This window comes from Pleurodeles waltl, chromosome 12 (assembly GCF_031143425.1).
Source record: "Pleurodeles waltl isolate 20211129_DDA chromosome 12, aPleWal1.hap1.20221129, whole genome shotgun sequence".
NCBI classification, from domain to species: domain Eukaryota; kingdom Metazoa; phylum Chordata; class Amphibia; order Caudata; family Salamandridae; genus Pleurodeles; species Pleurodeles waltl.
Genome location: NC_090451.1, coordinates 222,431,474 through 222,450,349, shown reverse-complemented (window position 1 = coordinate 222,450,349; position 18,876 = coordinate 222,431,474). Strand labels below are relative to the sequence as shown.

Genomic DNA, 18,876 nt, shown 5'->3' with positions numbered 1-18,876 from the left:
CATATGATGAAGCATGACACTATTATGTGTGTGACACCACCTAGTCCGTAAGGGAGACTCCCCCTTCCCCTGTGGGACTACACAGCACCCCCCCTGTCTGGATATTCTCCAACAATGATTCCCCCACGTTAGGATCCAAAGCCACCTAACCAACACCGATTTAAGACTGACCCAGTCTAACTTTCGGTTCCCTACTACCCCACACCTTTAGTGATTATATAGAAAGCAAAATCTCACAGTACAACCATATAGACTATGCTGAGAGCATAGCAAATCAACGAACAACACATAACAGGCCTGCCAAATGGAGAGGGAGAGTGACGTGGTATGTAATACAATGCTTATGATGGAGGGGCGCGCACGGGGACACATATAGTCAAGGGGCCTATCCGTGTCAAGTAAGTGTAGGACGCAGACAAGAGAGTGTAAGGCATGTCTCACCGTGTAGTGTACCCAACACCTCAGCACCACAGTGGTAAACAAACATTTATTTAGGGGAAATCACGAAGAAAGGAATCATTCATTGAAAGAAATGCATTAGTAGCGCAATAACTAATCATGAGAAGTACAAATAAAATCCAGGTCCAGGAATATACACCATGAAAAACATACTAATCATCAGTGCGGCGAACAGCAGAACAACTACTTAGAGTAATCATTACACGACTTTTAGTCCGTAACTATAGGAATGGCTTTCCACGGTGCCTGCGGGTCAAGCGCAACAATCCATGGGCTTTTTCAACTTTACACTGGCAAAATCAATTCCTGCCGTGCAGCCCTGCGCAGCACAGCACAGCGTTTGTCTTTTTCATATGTGAGCCAGGCAAGCCTTGTCCGAGACCTTGAGCTTGGGTTAAGGTCATTCCCAGAGAGCCAAGAACAAGAAACACTGATCACAAAGTAGTGAGGGAGGCCCCATATCACTCACTCCGCTGACAGGTCTCACTCCATTCAAGGTAATGCCAGGAAATCGCCGGGCTCCTCAGGACAACGGGGCCGCCTGTCCATCAGGATCAGCACAGCTTAGTGCTTCAGTGAAGGCCATCCACCTCCCATCCAACAGAGAGAGACAGGGAGAGAGAGTGGGATAGTCGGGGAGGGAGAGAGTGAGCAGGAGATGCAGAAACAGACGCAGAGAGAGCGAGACAGGGAGCCACGCAGAGACAAATAGCCATATAAAGAGCGCGAGGGAGAGACACACGGAGGGACAAACATCTATCGAAGGGGAGAGACAGAATGTGACAGAAACCAAAAGAGACAGACACTCAAGAGAGTCAAATACCCAGAAACAGAGAGAGTGAGAAACACACGGAGGGACACACATCTATGGAAGGGGAGAGACAGAATGGGACACAGACCAAAAGACAGACACTCAAGAGAGTCAAATACCCAGAAACAGAGAGAGGCAGAGACACACGGAGGGACAAACATCTATGGAAGGGGAGAGACAGAATGGGAGACAGACCAAAAGACACAGACACTCACGAGAGTCAAATACCCAGAAACAGAGAGAGGGCGAGACACACGGAGGGACAAACATCTATAGAAGGGGAGAGACAGAATTGGGACACAGACCAAAAGAGACATACACTCAATAGAGTCAAATACCCAGAAACAGAGAGAGAGAGAGAGAACGAAACACATGGAAGGACAAAGAGACCTACAGACGGGGAGAGACGGAAGGGGGCGCATCGCAAATGAGACAGGTATTGTGAGAGGCAAATACACAGAAAGACACAAAACACAAATGAAAGAGAGCCAACCAGGGGCAGCGCAGCGTTCTAACTGCTATGTAGTAAATACACCTATGTGCTCATCCCCGCCTTCCGTTCTCCTCTTCCGCGGCAGCCTCTTTTACTCCTCCCTGTGGGACACAGCTGGCCGCCATGACAGGAAGAAACAGAGCCTGGCGCGGATGGATTCGGGGCAGTCAGGAGTTAATCAGTTAAGTCAGAAAGGCACGCAGAGCAATGCACAGGACCTTTCACTGCGGCACTGGCCCGCAGGACAAGCCCTTTCCACATTCCAGGGCTGGGCCTCTCTCCCAGAATCCCCTCCGACTTCAAGGTGAACCGGCCTACTAGTCTGACAGGTATCTGGAGGCGGCCGGCGGCGCAGGAGAAAGTTGTGGGACAGAAACTGGATCAGTGATTCAAAGGTGAAGATAAATATTGACAAATAAAACAAAGGTAAAGAGAAAAATGCCAGCAAAACTCATTAAATTTAGTAGGGGCAGAAACCGACCGAGTGATCCAAAGGTGAAGCTAAATATAGACAAATAAAACCAAGGGAAGCAGAGAAGTGTCCAGGGGAAGCCAGCAAAGCTCTAGCTGAGGTTTGTTGGGACAGTGGATGATAAACTGATACACGTGTGAAGATGAATACAGACAAAGAAAACAAAGGGAAGCCGACAGATGCCAATCATGGAAGCCAGCCATGCTTTAACTGAGGTTTGTTGGGGCAGAAACTGGCGGAGTGATCCAAAGGTGAAGCTAAATATAGACAAATACAACCAAGGGAAGCAGAGAAGTGTCCAGGGGAAGCCTGCAAAGCTCTAGCTGAGGTTTGTTGGATACAAACTTAGTACACTTGTGAATGACTACACCCACGCCAATGCCTTTGCTGAAAGTGTCCTGTGCGTCCCTAGTTACTCGGTGGTATTGCAGGTATATGAAACAGGAGATCTAGGGTTTCATTATGATACGCTCCTGCCACTTTCCAAAACTGCCTGGTTTCTTAAATAAGTCGATGATCCAGCATTGCAGAACCTGCCCGTCACCGGCTGGCACTACTGTGGTAAGATGTTATTTTTAAAACGTTTAATGCCCCCGTTTCCCTCCAGTACCGACACCCATATATTCTACCAAGGGAATGGGTCTTCTGTAGATCTATGTACTCAGACTTCACTAGAAGAAGTGTTACTAGGCCCCTCTTTTGTCCCCTGAGGAGCCACATTTAAACTATCATGGATTTCGACTTACGTTCTTCCTGTGGATCAAATTAAACATCAGAGTGAACCTTGGAATCTCAGGCTGGGACTGTGTTCGTCACACAAGAGTATCCTGCTATAAAGGTTAGGTTCGCATCAAACCCCATAGTACTTCTGTGTCAAGCGCTCCTCATGGCATTGAGAACTGGGCCATTAGGAATATGTTTTGTGCAGTCTAGCTGACCCAATGTCTTGTGGGCTTCAATCTTGAACCCACTGAAAAGCTGTCTGCATGTTTTCTCAGAGCGCTCCACTTTGCAGAATTCTAGACTGCTAGCGCTGCAGTACAACCAAAGAGTACTCTTTTCCCTAAATGAGGGTTCCACCCCCACCTCCTCCTTCACCAGGCTCAAGGGAGTCGACTCCTGGTAACTTCCCTGACGTCTTTGGGTTTAGGAGTCTCCTAGCCCTAGCAGTAAAATCTGATCAGTCTCTGACACCACAGAACCCCTCCCGCCCCCCCCCCCGAGTGTCATGCGGTGTGTGGGTGTGCAGTTCTGAGGTAACAGACAAAGCAACTACAACTAAACACTGAGGAGCCACCTGTATTTTTACAGTGGCAGATTCCTTCACAGGGCACTGGTTTCTCCTACAAAGCCTTTAACTGCACCGTTGAGCAAGCTGTTTAGTTCTTTGATCTCTACGAAAGTCCTCTGCACTCACATTCAGGAAGACATTGATTAGTTGTGGGACCTAGACCACAGGTACCCCCTCAATTTCTATGGTCTGTGAGGAAAAAGGGGAGGCGTACTGCCCTGCATGGAGAGATCACGGTCTGACTTCATGGACCAGACTTATGGTCCAAGTGACACATGTGCTCTGCTGACCTGGTAAGAGAGGAAAACCCCAGCCCAAATCTAGAGTACCATCTGCCCAGTGTGGCTCATAGGGAAACCTGCTCTGTGCTCTGCTTGTAGATCCATCTTTGGCAGTCTAGTGCTGGTCTTAGAAGTGTGTCAACATGGACTGCAGAATACAGGGTTCTTCCCCGATCTGCCACTTAGACTTCTTGGTGTAGAAAAATGTATTACACTTCGTGGATCCTCAGAACCCTTGGCCTTCTGTGCTGAATGACCATGAGGGCAAAACTTCTTTGCACTTTAACTGCTTGGAGTGCAGGCAGTTTGAGCAACAGCTACTTTGAAGTTTCTAGGCACTGGAATAGACTACTCGCACCTTAACTTTTGGATAAAAATCATTTGCCAAAATGCTTTAGCAAATATAGAACAAGAGGTTTCTGCAATTCCTTTGAGCGGAAGTCGGAGTGTTTCCAAACACTGGGTAAAGAAGACCTGACCTTGGCTGCTGAGGTACAAGTTGGCTGGAACTGGCAAAGATAGTGCTGTAGCATGGTTGCTGAGATAAATTATCTTTTTGTTACAAGTGATGTACGTGAACTTGAGATATCTTCTCTTATCTGTGTGTGAAATGCTACGCGCTGAGGACAACTTTAATAAATCTGTGAGCAGTATGAGCCTCCTGGGGCACTGCTGAATGAACGTTGTTTATGATCACAGTTTCTCTTTAATTCACACAGAGCAAGAGCTCAATGTTCACACAAAGGCAGCAGTGCTGTACCAACATTTAGGAATAAAACTCGAGCCTACAAAACGGTATGACATACTAGCTTGTTTTGTTGGGAGCAGTTCTTACTGTTCTATTAAACTACAGTTTATGTGAAGTAACTGTGGTTTCTGAACTACAGCTTTGGCTGACCAGTGACCTTCTTTCAGCGTTATTCGATTGTCGTCCCGTGTCCAAGTCTCTTATACCTGCCATCTTGATCACATTTCAACTGTTCGACCTTGCTACCTCAAGAGAATGATACCCACATAGGAATCCTCTAGAGTGGCGCAAGAGTACCCAAGAAGCTGAGACACTAATGGTAAACACTAGTCAGTCGTGTGAGAAGCATCCAGTAACTAGTGATTGCTCTAGGACCTGGTGAAGAGACATAACAGCATGTTACTGGACATCACTGACAAAGCCAAGGTTGACCTACACTGCTGCCAATGTCACAGCACCTATTTACAAAAGGCAGCAAACACAAGGTGAAATCCTGTCATAAGAAGGCTGACACTGGGAAAGCTAAGTGCCATACAAAAAAAACAAGCATTTGCAAAGCAATGGGTCTCGCATTTGCGCAACTTAGAGCTATTTTAAGTCCTAACTAGACTTATCTTGCCACGTAAATTGAAAATGAAAAGTAAAACAGTTTCAAATAAGCGAGCCGATTTAAAGTGCCATGGCATGAACATGAAGTGTAAAGGAGAGACAGAAAAGGAAACAGAAGTTCGCTCGCAGTCAAACCTATCAGCAGTTATGGAATTATCCATGTAAGAGGGTCGATTTCATGCAAAGCGCTCGACTACTGCCAAGCGAGATCGCGCTGCACAGGAAATCAAAAGAAAAAGTAGTCCAGAAGCCATGCAGAAAACATGGAGCCTCGTATGTTTTCAGTAGATGGTCAGTTTGCTCGAGGAGGGCAAACACCGGAAAAGGCATGAGGTATGCATGCCTTTCACTAATGAAATCAAGTGAATTTTAAAAGGCAATCCGACGAAACAACAAAACTGATGGGCATGCACTTGGCGTGGTTAAAAGCCCACAGAGAGATTACAACAGACTAGAGCACTTGTGCGCTCAACCCTAAAAACTCTTGCTGGTTGCGAAAGGTAAATCAAACACAACAGAAAGAAGAATCTGGATTTCAGAATCACAAAGGATATGTGGCATGAAAAGCAGTCCATGCTGAGCGATTAATTTATAATCCTTCTCGAAGTACGATCAGCTCAGTGTAAACAGACACGCACAGTGACATCAGCAGGCACCAGAGTGCTTTTCTTACTCTTCACAAGATTAGGCTTAAGCTATCAATGTGAGGCGATGGGGATTATCCATTTACTTTTCAGCATTCTCTTCTAGGAGGAGCTTGTCCACTTCCATGAACTACAAACCACTGGGTTTGAATGTACTGAGAATCCGCTGTTTGTGGCAGCTGTTTGGAGGCCTTGAATTTTAAAAGTGACATTCCTACTATGCCGCCTTTTTGCAATCTTTGCGCTACACCACACAGTATATACATATACAGACATTAGCCTATTTAGTAGAGGTTTAGATCTAATGTCACTGCTGCCATGACACACATACTTAGCAGCAAGACAGAGACCAACTGCCTCTCAGTATTTCAGGACAATATTACAAAATATCTAATGGTAAATGATAGCCTTACCTTTGAGCCATTTCCCTTACGGTCACTCTGTGAAAAGAAAGAGCATTTATTTGCATGCATGTTTTGTAAGAAAATCTTCAAATTGCAAAACAGAGAAGGAAACTGAGGTAAATGCAAGTGATACCCAGTTCTATATCACCTGTCTTATACTCCACAGGATGTGTGTACAGACCTGCCCAAAGCTAAGGTGGCAGTTATGTTAATACCAAACCCATACCAAAACCCAAGCCAAGCTCCCCTTGCGCTCACACAAACCAAGAAATGGAAGCCTCCGTTTCCCCATACAAAACATGCTCAGACACATGTCCCAAGCAAGCGCAACCAGGTCTCCCCACATCCAGAGGAACATCACACGTGACTCTGGATGAGCAGACTGTGCACAGATTGATTCCCAACCCAGACACTGTCCATCACAATCAATTCAAGCAAGCAGGTCACTACTCCCACTCCAACCAAGCATCTTAATGCCCAAGGAAACCAAGGCAAACCAGCTCTAAGCATAAATAATTATAAACAGCTGACCCTAAAGTCTGAGCGGAGAATCGTAAAAATAGCAGACCAAGCAGATACTGGCTGACGTTCCATATAGACTCCATACTAGTTGCAAGATTGAAAACTGTGTGTAAAACCACACCTGCACTTACCGGATGGACCTCTCCTATAAAGTACTGTTTCAGCATTTCTCTGGCATCTATGGAATGACCAACATCTTCAAAGCTTTCTGTGGCATCTCCACCAGCCTGCTCAAATAAGACCTCTTCACCACCTGGGTGCTGTAAAAGAGATATTCAATAATTAGCCAAAGAACAACAAAACAACCATCAATCCTTCATGGGAGAATGGCATTGATCACTAATGACCCATCAAGAAATTAGTTGATTACTGAAGCTCCTCTGCTCCCCTCCAGAGCTAATTATCTCTACTAAGGGGAAAAAGGGTCCCAATGGATCATTCTGAGATAGGTTTTCATCATTCTAGTATTATAGAATTATTATATAAATCAAAAGAAACAAAACCAATAATATGGCCAGTCATTTTCGCTTATGGTGGTGATTAGTAACTTCATTTTAGAGTGAAGGAAGGTGAAAATAATCCGACAATGCAGAACACATGAACCAGATCACAATCCCAACCATTTTTAAAATATACAACATTTATGCAGGCCTTTAAGGATAGAGAACCTTCTACCATACAGTACAAAACATTTTTTTAGGTCGTAAACGGCCCAATTTGCAGAATCAGGCAGTTTGTGCTTTGTACATATGAAATACCTTTTTTGCCGTTGCAAACTGTGATTAGGTAACATGTTACAGAATCCAATTTGTGTTTAACAATTTGGTATTTGGAAGGATTCTGTTTACTGTGTCCCCTCCAAATACTGAATTGCAGTGCTATGTATGAATGTTCTGCGACTGTATTATGGTTGTAAACATTAATTTTTTACCCACATCTCAACCCTGCCCCTTTGTGAATGTTGAAACAAATATTTTTTAAGAACAGCTAGTTGTCCAAGGGAAAAATCTGAACCTAAACATTTCATTTTATTTTCAGAAAAGCATCCTGTTTTCCTTTAAGGAAAACAGGTTTCATTAAAAAAAGCTTTATTAAAAAGCAATCAAGGAGATGAGGCAAGTCTATTTGGGTCCCCCATTAGGAATCCCTATCTGAAGTTTGTAAATTAGGAATTGCAATTCCCTAATTGTGATTCGGTAAAAATCGCAATTCCTATTTTCTGTACATATGGCCCCTGGCTCTAAAGTTTCGGGACAATAATGTCCACATCAGAATCATTGACTTATCAGCATTTCATTGTTGTCCCTTTAAGTACGGCTAGATGTTTGGAGGTGAACAGTTCTCTTTGACTCAAAGACAAATGTATGCCAGGCATACACCGGTGCCAATTCTGATCTCGTCTTTAGACTGACAGTAGGTAAATGTCTTACGAAAAGGAAACTTAAAAATGTTTAAAAAAAAAAAACCTAAAAAGTAAGACTGTTCAACAAAGCAGAGAGGTTTCCTGGGACATGCAACTGCAGTTTGACTGGAGATTCTTACTGCCTAACAGTGTGTGGCATAATTAGGAGAACAGACCAGCTGCCTTTCAGAATGCTATTATTAGGATCTGGAATGCGTGCAGCTACCTCAGAAAGGTTTCCCGGCGCACACGGCATAGCAGGGGTGACAAGAGATTACACCTTAAAAAAACACACCTTCAGAGCTTTACAAAAATCAAGCAGTGATGTGCAAGCTCTAAGGTGCTCAGGAAGTGAGTTCCTTAATTTCGGGCCTAGGTAAGAAAAAGAGGGCCCTTTCAAGCGCGCACGACGGAAGCTCGGTACGAAAAAAGGGAGCGAGAGGAGAAGCTCAATGGCCGAGCAGGATGATAAGAAGCCACCAGTTTTTGTATATAATGGGGGGGGGAAGAGGCCAACTTTAGCTTTTAACATATAGCACAAAGCTTTTAAAGTAATGCGTTTAGAAATTGGAAGCCAATACAGCTCATGAAGCAAATGAGAGACAGAAACAAAATTCGGCAAGCAGAAAAGCAGTCTGGCGGCCATGTTCTGTAACAATTGCAAACGATGCATAGATGTCTTGCAGTGCTTCATTTGTAAATAAAAAGGTGCCGGTGCCCAAAGCCCTCCTTTTAAACACTAGGCTGCTGCAATTAAATGTGCGAACATGGAACGCTGAGGCAACGTAATCCTGAAGCCATTTCGGGCCTCTTCAATCCATATAAAGCCACTCCCTGCCCCTTGAGCTCACTCTTGCAGCTTTCTGCTTTCTCCCTTTGTGATGCTTTTTTTCATTTTTCCCTTCCTCCATCTTTCCCATATGTGTCTTTTGCTCACAGCAACTGCTTGAGGCAGAAGAATAAGCCCCGGCCCTCAAAAATAAGTGCCGGTGCTCAGCACCGGAAACAACAAGCACAAATTAAGCTCTGATGTCTTGTCTATGCCCAAATACAGAATGTTACTGAGTCCAAACAGGATAATACCCATGCCAAAATCACTGTTCTTAGGGCAGAGAAAGGAAGCATCCATCTTATTTTGCTGAGCCATTTAAGCACCAAAAAGCAGGTGGAGGTTACTTTGACTACTAGGGGCCGCATGGCTAATGCGTCATCCAGTAAGAAACCTAAGTTTTTAACTTGCAAGGAAAGAATGGGAAGAGGCGCCTGTTATGGGCCCCATGACGACTGATGCTCACCTAGGATCACAAGGTCCTTCTTGTCCCCATTAAGCGTAAGCATATTTATATTCATCCAGTGAGCAGTACAGCTTAAGCCTAGGTAAAGATCAAAGGAAACCTGCCATTGTACTGGGGACAGTGAGAAAATGTTCTGAGGATCGTCGGCCCTGCTGAACAACGTCAACCCGCAGCTCTACACTACTTCCGCTAGATGACGGATATAGAGATTAAACAACGGTGGATTTAGAATTGAGCCTTGTGGGACACCAGAGCTTGCAAGCTGGATTTAGCATCTGCAGAGAAAACTTGGAATGAACGTCCTTGTAAAAAGGAGCTAAACCATGCCAACGTCGAATCTTAAAACCCCAAAGGGTGGCAATCTATCCAGCAGAATGCAGTGGGAGACGGTATCAAATGCTGCGCTCAGATACAGCAGCACCAGAGCGGCAAAGACACCATCATCAAAGCGCTGCCTCAGATCGTTTGTCACTCCCAAAATGGTGGACTTCATGTGTAAAAACAATCCAAAGTCCTGATTGAGAGGGACGCAGCACATTTTGGGCTTCTATAAAGGCAGTAAGCTGCGCATTAACGTGATTCTCCAAACTATGGATAAAGAGAATAGCAGGGAAATGGGACGATAGAGCAAACTGAAGAATCCAGGAGCACTTTTTTTTCTTCAGCAGGGCAAGCACCATATCGTGTTCCCACTTCGGTGGAATATATCCCTCACGCAAGGAGGAGCTAAGGGCGTCCAGGATGATATTTAATAAATTGGGCTCCAGTAATCCCAGTTTGCCAGGAGGAAGGGGATCTTCCGGGAAGACTAATTTGATGGATTCCAGAATAGCCATAAAAGAAAGCTTCAATAGAAAACACTGAGGCAACAGATGAGGAAGTATCACTAATGTCCATAGGAGAGGAGTTGGAATCAACAACAGTCATTCCTGGACTGGACATGTGCGCTCCCACAAGCACGCTCATTCTCCAGTTGAGCATAGATAATATTACCTGTGGAACTAAAGAAGCAAGCCAAGTCCTCACACTGAGACTGGGACAAAGCACGAGAGTGAGAAAGCCTGTTAGGATCCAACAGTTCCTGTACCGCCTTTAACAGTGTTTTTAGGGCAGTAGAAAGTTTGTTAGAGTAAAATGCAGAACGTGCTACTTTGCACAGCTTGAGCTCAACTTTATAAGTGGCTCTACCCACTTCTAGATATTTCTTTCTCCAATGTCGCTCTAGCACTTTGCATTGTATTTTAAGTCTCTCAAAGACTCATCGAACCAAGGTGCAGGTGGATGACAACGAAATAAATATGTTTCAGTAAGCGAGAGGACATCAACCACAGGCTTTGTAAGCCAGGCATGAACACTCGCCAAGTCTTCTACATTTAAGGGATTTGGAGTAAAGCAAGTGACTTTTAATCTTTCAACAAGGGCAGAAACATCCATTTCGGAACAATTTCTAATGGTGAGCGAAGATTTGTGGTTGGCAGCGAGAAGCTTGGGAGTAATTCTAACCCTGAAAGGACCGCAAAGTGAACTGAGTTGCACTCCGATTGCAGTTCACATCTTCAAGATGGAGACTGATATCCCCGAGCACAGTAAAATTGGCGGATTTCAGAATGATGGGCGCAGTGAGGAGAGAGATAAAAGTAATCCACCTCCCCGCAGGTAACCTAAAACCCTAGTAAAAGTGAATTTTTGTGTGAAAGCTAGGAAAAACATCAAGGCCTCGTATTCAAGAGTAGCTTTATCATTAATCTTACAATTGTATGCCTTCGTGTAAACAACAGCAATTCCCTAAATCCACCATACCCACCCTATCACCCCCCCTCAGCCCTGTCTGTCTTTTCACACAAAAGAGTATCCAGATGAAAGAACCGCAAAGACATCAGGAATAGATGCCTTGTGAAGCCAGGTCTCGGTGAGAAACACAGCATCAGGGTTATGGTCCCATAAAAAATTTAAAAACTGCTCTTGATGTTTAGGGAGTGAGCGGCAGTTTAGGCACATAACAAAGCTCTTTGCACTCTTGTTGCCCCTCTACCCTGCTGAAATGGGAACCCTTACTAACCAGTGGTGGCGAGTCAGTAATATCCCCAACAGGACTGGAGGAAGAGCAGGCAAGATCACAAACCAAATCATACGTGTCAGATATTAGGGGAACACCACCCATCGACAGTGCCAGACAATCAAATGAGCGGAGCGGGCTCAGTGCCTTTAACTGCTCAGAAGAGTAAGCCATTCTCTTTTGCAGGGAAGGACCAGGGTTCCTGGCCCCTGGCCTCGGACGGACATGGACGAGCGCAGATGGGATTGCCTTAGGTGCACCTTTAACACGCTCGCTGCACGCGTCCGCTACCAAACCATTATTAATAGTGGGAAATAGGCTGGGGGATGGAGCGTCAACTTTAGGAGTAAGTGGTGCTTCGAAAGCGGCCACAGTAAAAGAAAAGATGTGCAAAAAACAGCAAAAAAAACCAATCTCCTGGAGAATCAGCAATAAGTGCTCCTCGGTCACCACCACCCACAAAAATTCCCCGAGCACTGTTTAAAAACAGTAAGTAATAAAATAATTTCAAGAGTATTCCTAAGTAGTTCGAAAATATAAAACAACTGAAGTACCGTAGTGGCAGCAGACCACGGGCAAGAGCACTAACAGACCCCTGCTTAGAATTAGTAGGGAGCAGGTTGACTGGCATGAATATCGCTGGCTGGTTGTTTCTCTGGGATTCCTCAATTTCCACCCTTAGTGACGACTGGGTGTTGTAGTTTTCTGAGCCTAAATTATGTGTGTGAGTATGGTAATACAGCTGGAGTAGTTTAAGACTCACAATTACTTCAGTAGATGAGTAATGTTGCTGAAAGGAAAGGTAACCTGGTTTTTATCCCTTTGTGCTTTGAAACAGATATTGAAATAAATTGGGGAGCACAGACCAGCTAAGAAAACATGCTCACTAGCACATCTATTATTTGTTATTAAGGTATCACAGCGGAAAACGATAATGCCTGCAATTCTGGATTTGCCAGCCTTGTGAGAATGCACATTTATTGGACCTCTAGAAGACATATAAACATGGCAACCTGGCCTGGATGAGCTGTGCTCTGAATAGGCTTTTTCTCTCATTGAGTAAACACATAGTAAAAGCCATCAGAAAACAAACATTGTCAAAGTCAATAGGTTTCGTATACACAAGAGCCATTGAGTTTGTCAATGCTTTTTTTAGCCATGTTAAACAGCAGCGTAGCTGCTATGCAGCATAGCTGAAAGCAAAGAATAAAAGTGTTATGATGCAGACAGCATAGAGAGGAAAGGGGGGGTGGGAGAAGCAAGCACCACCCTGAAGAAGAATAGGAGGGTGGCAGAGGGATGCAATAACAAGGAGAGGGACAGGAGGGTGAGAGGAGACAATATGGAGTGGGATGAGAGGGTGGTAGGGGGCAAGCAATAACAGAGTGGTTACAGGAGAGTGGAGGGGGTAGAAGGAATGGATGAACTCTTATGGAGTGCTATAACTAGGAGAAAAAAAAAAAAAAACAGGCCCAGAAGCGCAAACAGCAGAAGGGCACTCACTGGGCAAGGAAGCAGTACTTGGTCCAAGGGAGGGAGAAACATTCCAAGAGGAAGTGAAGTCGTCAAATGCTGACCAAACAGAAGCAAGGAAATGCAAGCGACAATGAAGCCAACCAATGGTAAGCAATGGGTGGGTTCTAAGCCCTCTGAAGGCTAACAAATGGATTGCAAGCAACAGCGCATGCGCCGTCTCAGGCAAGATCTAAAAACTAATCCACATCCCATGCTTGACTAAAAGGAAACTTAGCTTCAGCACTAGATTAAAGGAAAAGACGGTAAATCAAGGCTAACTCCCAGCGTACATGTTAAAGCAAAACACAAGACCAGCTTGGACTGCAGATAACCAGATTCTCTGATGGGGAGGGAGCACAAATTTGAGGAGCTTAAATGATCAGTAGTATGAGTGCTGGGAGTACAGAAAAATAGAGTAACTGAAACTGTGATATTTTACAGCTCATATACGCTGTGATCAGTACTTTTCCGACATCAGAGCAAAAGCTATACAATATATTAGTTTAGTGCTGGCATCACAATGCGCCCCCCCCTCCTCCTCTAGTTGTAACCAAAAGCAAAGCATTTCCTTATTTGTGTAGGTGGGCACAAAGGAAAACAGTCACATACTTGTCATCAGGTTATTCAATTTGACAGCTGACTGATAACTAGCAGGCTCTGCCATTAGAGAAAAACTGTTGATACCTGTTTGTATCAACGGTTAGAAGGATGTGGGGGCTGTCCGCAGGGTCTGGTTGGCCAGCCTCGGCTGCATTAAAAAACAAAAGCCTTAGAAATTCATTGAAAAAACAAAGGTTATAGGGACGTTATAGTTAGGTCCTGAATTTACACACACAATTCAGCTGTTAGAGTTATTTTAAGTAATTATAACCTGTGCTCTAATGTAACTAAAATGTGTGCATATATCTACATATAAATAAAAAATGGATGACAACGGTAGTGTCAAACAACATGATATACAGTTTGCATTCGTTTGCCACATAATTTGGTTCACTATGCTGCATAACCCTAGTAACACAAACAATGGTAAAATACTGTAGAGTAGTCTGTCATTAGGACGATGACATCCATATTTCATCGGAGAAAGTTAAATATTTTCCACTTTTCACCACCCCTGATAGTTATGGATTTTTTATACCACTTATTTTGCGCAACAGAAGCACTCAAACATTGGCAAGGGGGGGGGTTGGGGCATGTATCCCTGGTTCTCGTGCAATGCCAGGAACACCACAAGATCATAATTAACTGGCTGAAAGACGTGTATTAAGAGATGAAAGAGATCTATCCCTGTTTAAATTGTCAATATCTTAACTCCTGAGATCTACAGACCCCTCAAACGAAAGCCTTCCTTTTCTGCAGGAACTAGGTGTCATACTGATACCTGCTTAAGCTGTAACAAAAATGGCTTGACTATCATTTCATTTGATCAACATTTTGCATAAGTAATAATTAACAATATTTTCCACCTGATAATTTCAAGAAAGCCTACAGCTGCTGCAGCTTTCTAATGGATCGAAATTATTAGTCCTAGTGCTGCTGAGATTGCACTGCTGAGGTGCTGTCTACGCAGGCATGTCAAAGAAAAGTAGAGAAAGTCATGCTGTTTTGACTTACAGAAACCTCAGATCACACCAGGCCTTTAAAGAACTACATGGCCTTCTGTGGCACAGAAAATAAAATGTAGAATCTCTTGCACAGTAGTCAAAGCTCAGACAAATCGTCCACAACTGTCAATTCGCTGTTCATCAACTATACTCTGAAGGGAATTCTGAGATCCAGCAATGCAAACCTACTTGTTCAGGCCAGATTCAACCTGAAGACCCAAGCCAAGCGAAAAGGCAATCCAGCTCTAGAGCAGTTTGGACCCAAAATGGATGATCGACCCAATTTGGCAAACTTTAAACAAAAATAATCGAAAAAATAAATAAAACTGAAAATAAGGAAGCCTTTTCATCCATGCATGAAAACATTGGCACTTCCTCCCACTCCTTCCCAAAAACGTTCAGGGCCACTCCAGAAGCAGATGAAGATTGGATAAAGGCTCCAAGATGGAGGGAGGGTAGATGTGTGGTCAGGTCCGCAATACAGTAGATATGTAGCTCTATAGTTCCCGAAACTGACTCTGAGAAATCACAGCCCTACTGGAGCAGAAGTGATCTATCCAACTCTCAAAAGATCATAAGAGACTTGAAACAGTACAGAGTGACAAAAGTTACCACAATTACTGGAGAGGACTTTGATCACAGAGCACCTCCCATTCTTCAGCAGTGCAGCACTTCAGGCATCCTAGAACGGTGGATCATGGGGGCTGGCATTCCAGAAACCCAAAATACTGAATTGGTGGCCATGGTGGTGCAGATGGGACACCTAGCACTCAGAAGACGTTAGAGTCAGACCAGGGTTTTCCACCTAAGCTGGCAAGAGCTAAAATATCATACTTGGCCTATGCAGACGATTCGTTGATATTGTCGCAAACACCCATAGGCCTTCAACATCAATTAAACAATCTAAATAAATTCATCTTGGACAATGGACGAATTGCCAATTTATCAAAAACAAAAATCATGATGTTTGGAAAGAAACCAAAGTTTGTGAGGTGGGGTCTTGGAGATGCTACGATTAGAATAGTCAACCAATATGATTATCTTGGGATTACATCTGACAGCAAGATATCATGGTCTAACCACCTAACCATCAGGAAGCTTAAGTCAACCACGATCACCAAATCTGTCGCAAGATTTGCAAATCTGTTTGGTGGTGAACTTATTCCATACTTGTTATATGCATCTCCTGTGATAAATCAGAAGACCATTGCCAGCCTTGACAAAACTTTCATGCAATGTGTTTGTACCCTCCTTCAATTCTGTAAGGCTACTCCTCACTGTTATAAGGCTAGAACTAAGTCTAAAATTATTAATATCATATCATTACAGAAGCACGTTGAGTTATTTCTGTGACTGAGCAAGAGCAGATTCAACATCACAGACACTCTTAATGCATCAGGAAGTGAGGAAAACTACATATAAGGATCTAGAGTTGGATGCTGTATCCACGATTGTAGGAAGATACAAACTACCTGACTTCAACTTGCTGGCAATGTTAAATCGAACAGCTCGGAAAAATCTATTCCGTGGAACTTATATTGTTAGCCAGAGGGACTCTGACTTGGCTGAAGCCAAACTATACAACCACATCATCTTAGTTTGACACTTTTTTCATGTGAGCCAAGAGTATCTTTGGTCAAACTTGCCTGGGTATGTTAACATGAAATTCCTACTGTTCAGATTGTTTTATATTCCGATTTATGAATTCAAGGGGAAATGGAACCCATTATTTAAAGATAAAACTGTTAGCAGACTTTGTGGACTCTCAATCAAATCTCTTCTTTACCTTTTATGTATTTGCCCCAAACTCTTGCATTTTAGAAGAAAGTATTAGGAACCCATTTTTAACAAGGCAAAACTAAGATTAACTGTGGAGGCTGTTAGATACTATTTTAGTCTAAGGGAAGATAGTGCAATATTAATGCTAACAAACCTTTTACATCAGGCATTTAAAGCATTGTCTTCTTGATTTTAGCATTTGACTCTATACTCTGATGCAATTCCCTCTGTATCTATATTTAATTAAATTGCTTTAATAATTGATCTTAAATTACTGTTTTTTGCACACTGCACATTTTGCATTCAACTTTTTTTTGTGTGTATGAAAATGAGCTCTTATTCTTAGAATGTCAATTAAGATCTATTGAAGAAGTTACCAGAGGAAGAGACAGCGTTAGAGATATTAGTGCAACAGTCAGTTACTGGATAGTTATTTGATATTGTGATTGTGTCCGGGACATTAGTATGATAATAATGCCAAAGAATTCTTTAGACTAGGCTCATAAAGCACCAACTTTGTGACTCGTATTTTTAATTGAACCTATTTCTGTCTAGATCTGAGATAACTTATTAAAATCAAACGTGAAAAAACAGTTATGTATGGTTCCATAACTTATTACCAACAAGTTATATTTGTGTTGATCCTGGTGTTTTATATATGTTATTATTGAAATCTTTCATTAATACAATAAATCTATTACTACTAGTAGCACTCAGGAGGCAGCCGGTGCAGGGGGTTCCGACTGCCGATTGTCACTGAAAGTGTGGGACCAGCTCTAGCTGTGTGGATTCTCAGAACTGAATAGAGGAAACTATCAGAACGTAGGACTGAAACCAAATTCACCCTTTCCACAACACAACCATTATTCCTAGACATACAGAAGCAACTATCTAAACTTAAACAGTGCTGGACAAATACAACAGTCTGCCGAAGACGGAGAGGGGTGCTTGTTGCTTAACAGCACATGCATCATGGGAATCCCAGAAAGGGCAGAAGTGCTTAATGTTTCCTAGACAATTTACATTGGTTGGTGACATTTCAGGAGTCTAAAAAGTGAAGAGACAGTGGGTAAAGGTGTGAAAATGTCTTGACATCAAACATCGATGCACAGGGATGTGTTAAGTTGAGATTTCTCATAAATTTAAGGTATGGCTACAACAGTGGCAAAGAAAGAAACACACCCTGACAAAGGGGAGTATTCATTTTATTCCTCGGTTCATGAGATAGGTACTAGGTTAGACATGTTCATGGCCACTACAGACACATGTAGAAGAGTACTCACTGTGAAATATCTAAAATGGATCAAATTGCATTATATTAAATTATTGACAAAGATAGAATGATGCATAAACATCCCAATCATAACAACGTGTTGCCTACATCTAGAGGCCCTTTAGGAGGTAGTTTACAGGAGCACCTCAAGGAAACAAGCTGACCACTATTTTCAGGGAAATGGGGGCACAACAAAAGCAGAGAAACCAAGTGGGGTGTCTCTGTGGTAGTAATAAGGGGATATACAGGATTACTCAAACAATAATTTTTACACTCAGATCAACAGACTCAAGAACAAGAAAAATTGACCTAAAATGATCAACAGGTGGCTCACCACCTGTGAGCTATGCATGCAATGCTCTTGGACCATCCCAGATACCTAGATCATAAAGAATACATGACCGGAGGCGCAAAGGGTGACAGGACAAGCAAGATGCTGGCTCTGCTCTTAAAATCCATGAATCCTAGAACGGCATTAATGAAATAGGTACTTATGACGGACAAGAGCAGTATACATCTTTTTTGATTATCAAACACGATTAGATATTGCTCCAGTAAATTGGGATGCAACTCAGATACAAAACATATTTAAACTCCAATTACCTATTTCGTACAACACCAAAACAGAGAACATTCCTGGAGGAGCCTTTCATGCTTGACAAAACTAAACTAGCTATAGATCAAGAGGCTAGAGGCAAAACTCTCAGGTCTGATAGATTTCCTCTAAAAATATTACAAAACGGGGGGCGTGGCCAAGCAAGATGACCATCAGGACGCGCTTCTAGGAAGCTCCTTGCTACCCCAGCCTAATCCTGGAAGCATCCTGCAGTGCCTGGAGATTTGCAAGTCTCCCTAGGTGGGGACAGGTGCCCAGACCCTTGCGGCAGCTGGAATACCTGGTTCGGGGGCTCACGACCCCAGCGGTGAGTGAGGCCTGGGCCGCTTGGTGATCAGCTGCCTGGGAGTGAGTCGGGGAGCTCCGACTGCCTCTTCCGGCAGCTCTGCTACTCCGGTTGGACCACACGTGCGGTTGAGGCGGGGCCATGGACTGCCCTGAGTATCCTAACCCATGTGGCGGATCGGGCCGGGGTGTGGGCCTGCAAGCAGACTACGGTGCCTGGGCTTGGGAGTGCCCTGCCCCCACACCCTTCATCCTGGCTGCCCATGGGCCTAGCAGCCGAGGTGGCCCGTGGTGTGGCAAGGTTTCCAGGAGTGGGT

General features: G+C 43.6%; 1 protein-coding gene across 1 annotated transcript in view; it reads right to left on the bottom strand.

The window, feature by feature from the left end:
* CYB5B (cytochrome b5 type B) overlaps positions 1-18,876 on the bottom strand; it is a 217,496-nt gene that overhangs the window by 45,794 nt on the left and 152,826 nt on the right. Inside the window, exons 2-3 of the mRNA XM_069216281.1 lie at positions 6,866-6,994; positions 6,222-6,248 (exon numbers count right to left, since the gene is read on the bottom strand). Of these exons, the coding sequence (XP_069072382.1) occupies positions 6,222-6,248; positions 6,866-6,994 (156 nt within the window). The remainder of the gene's footprint in view (positions 1-6,221; positions 6,249-6,865; positions 6,995-18,876) is intronic.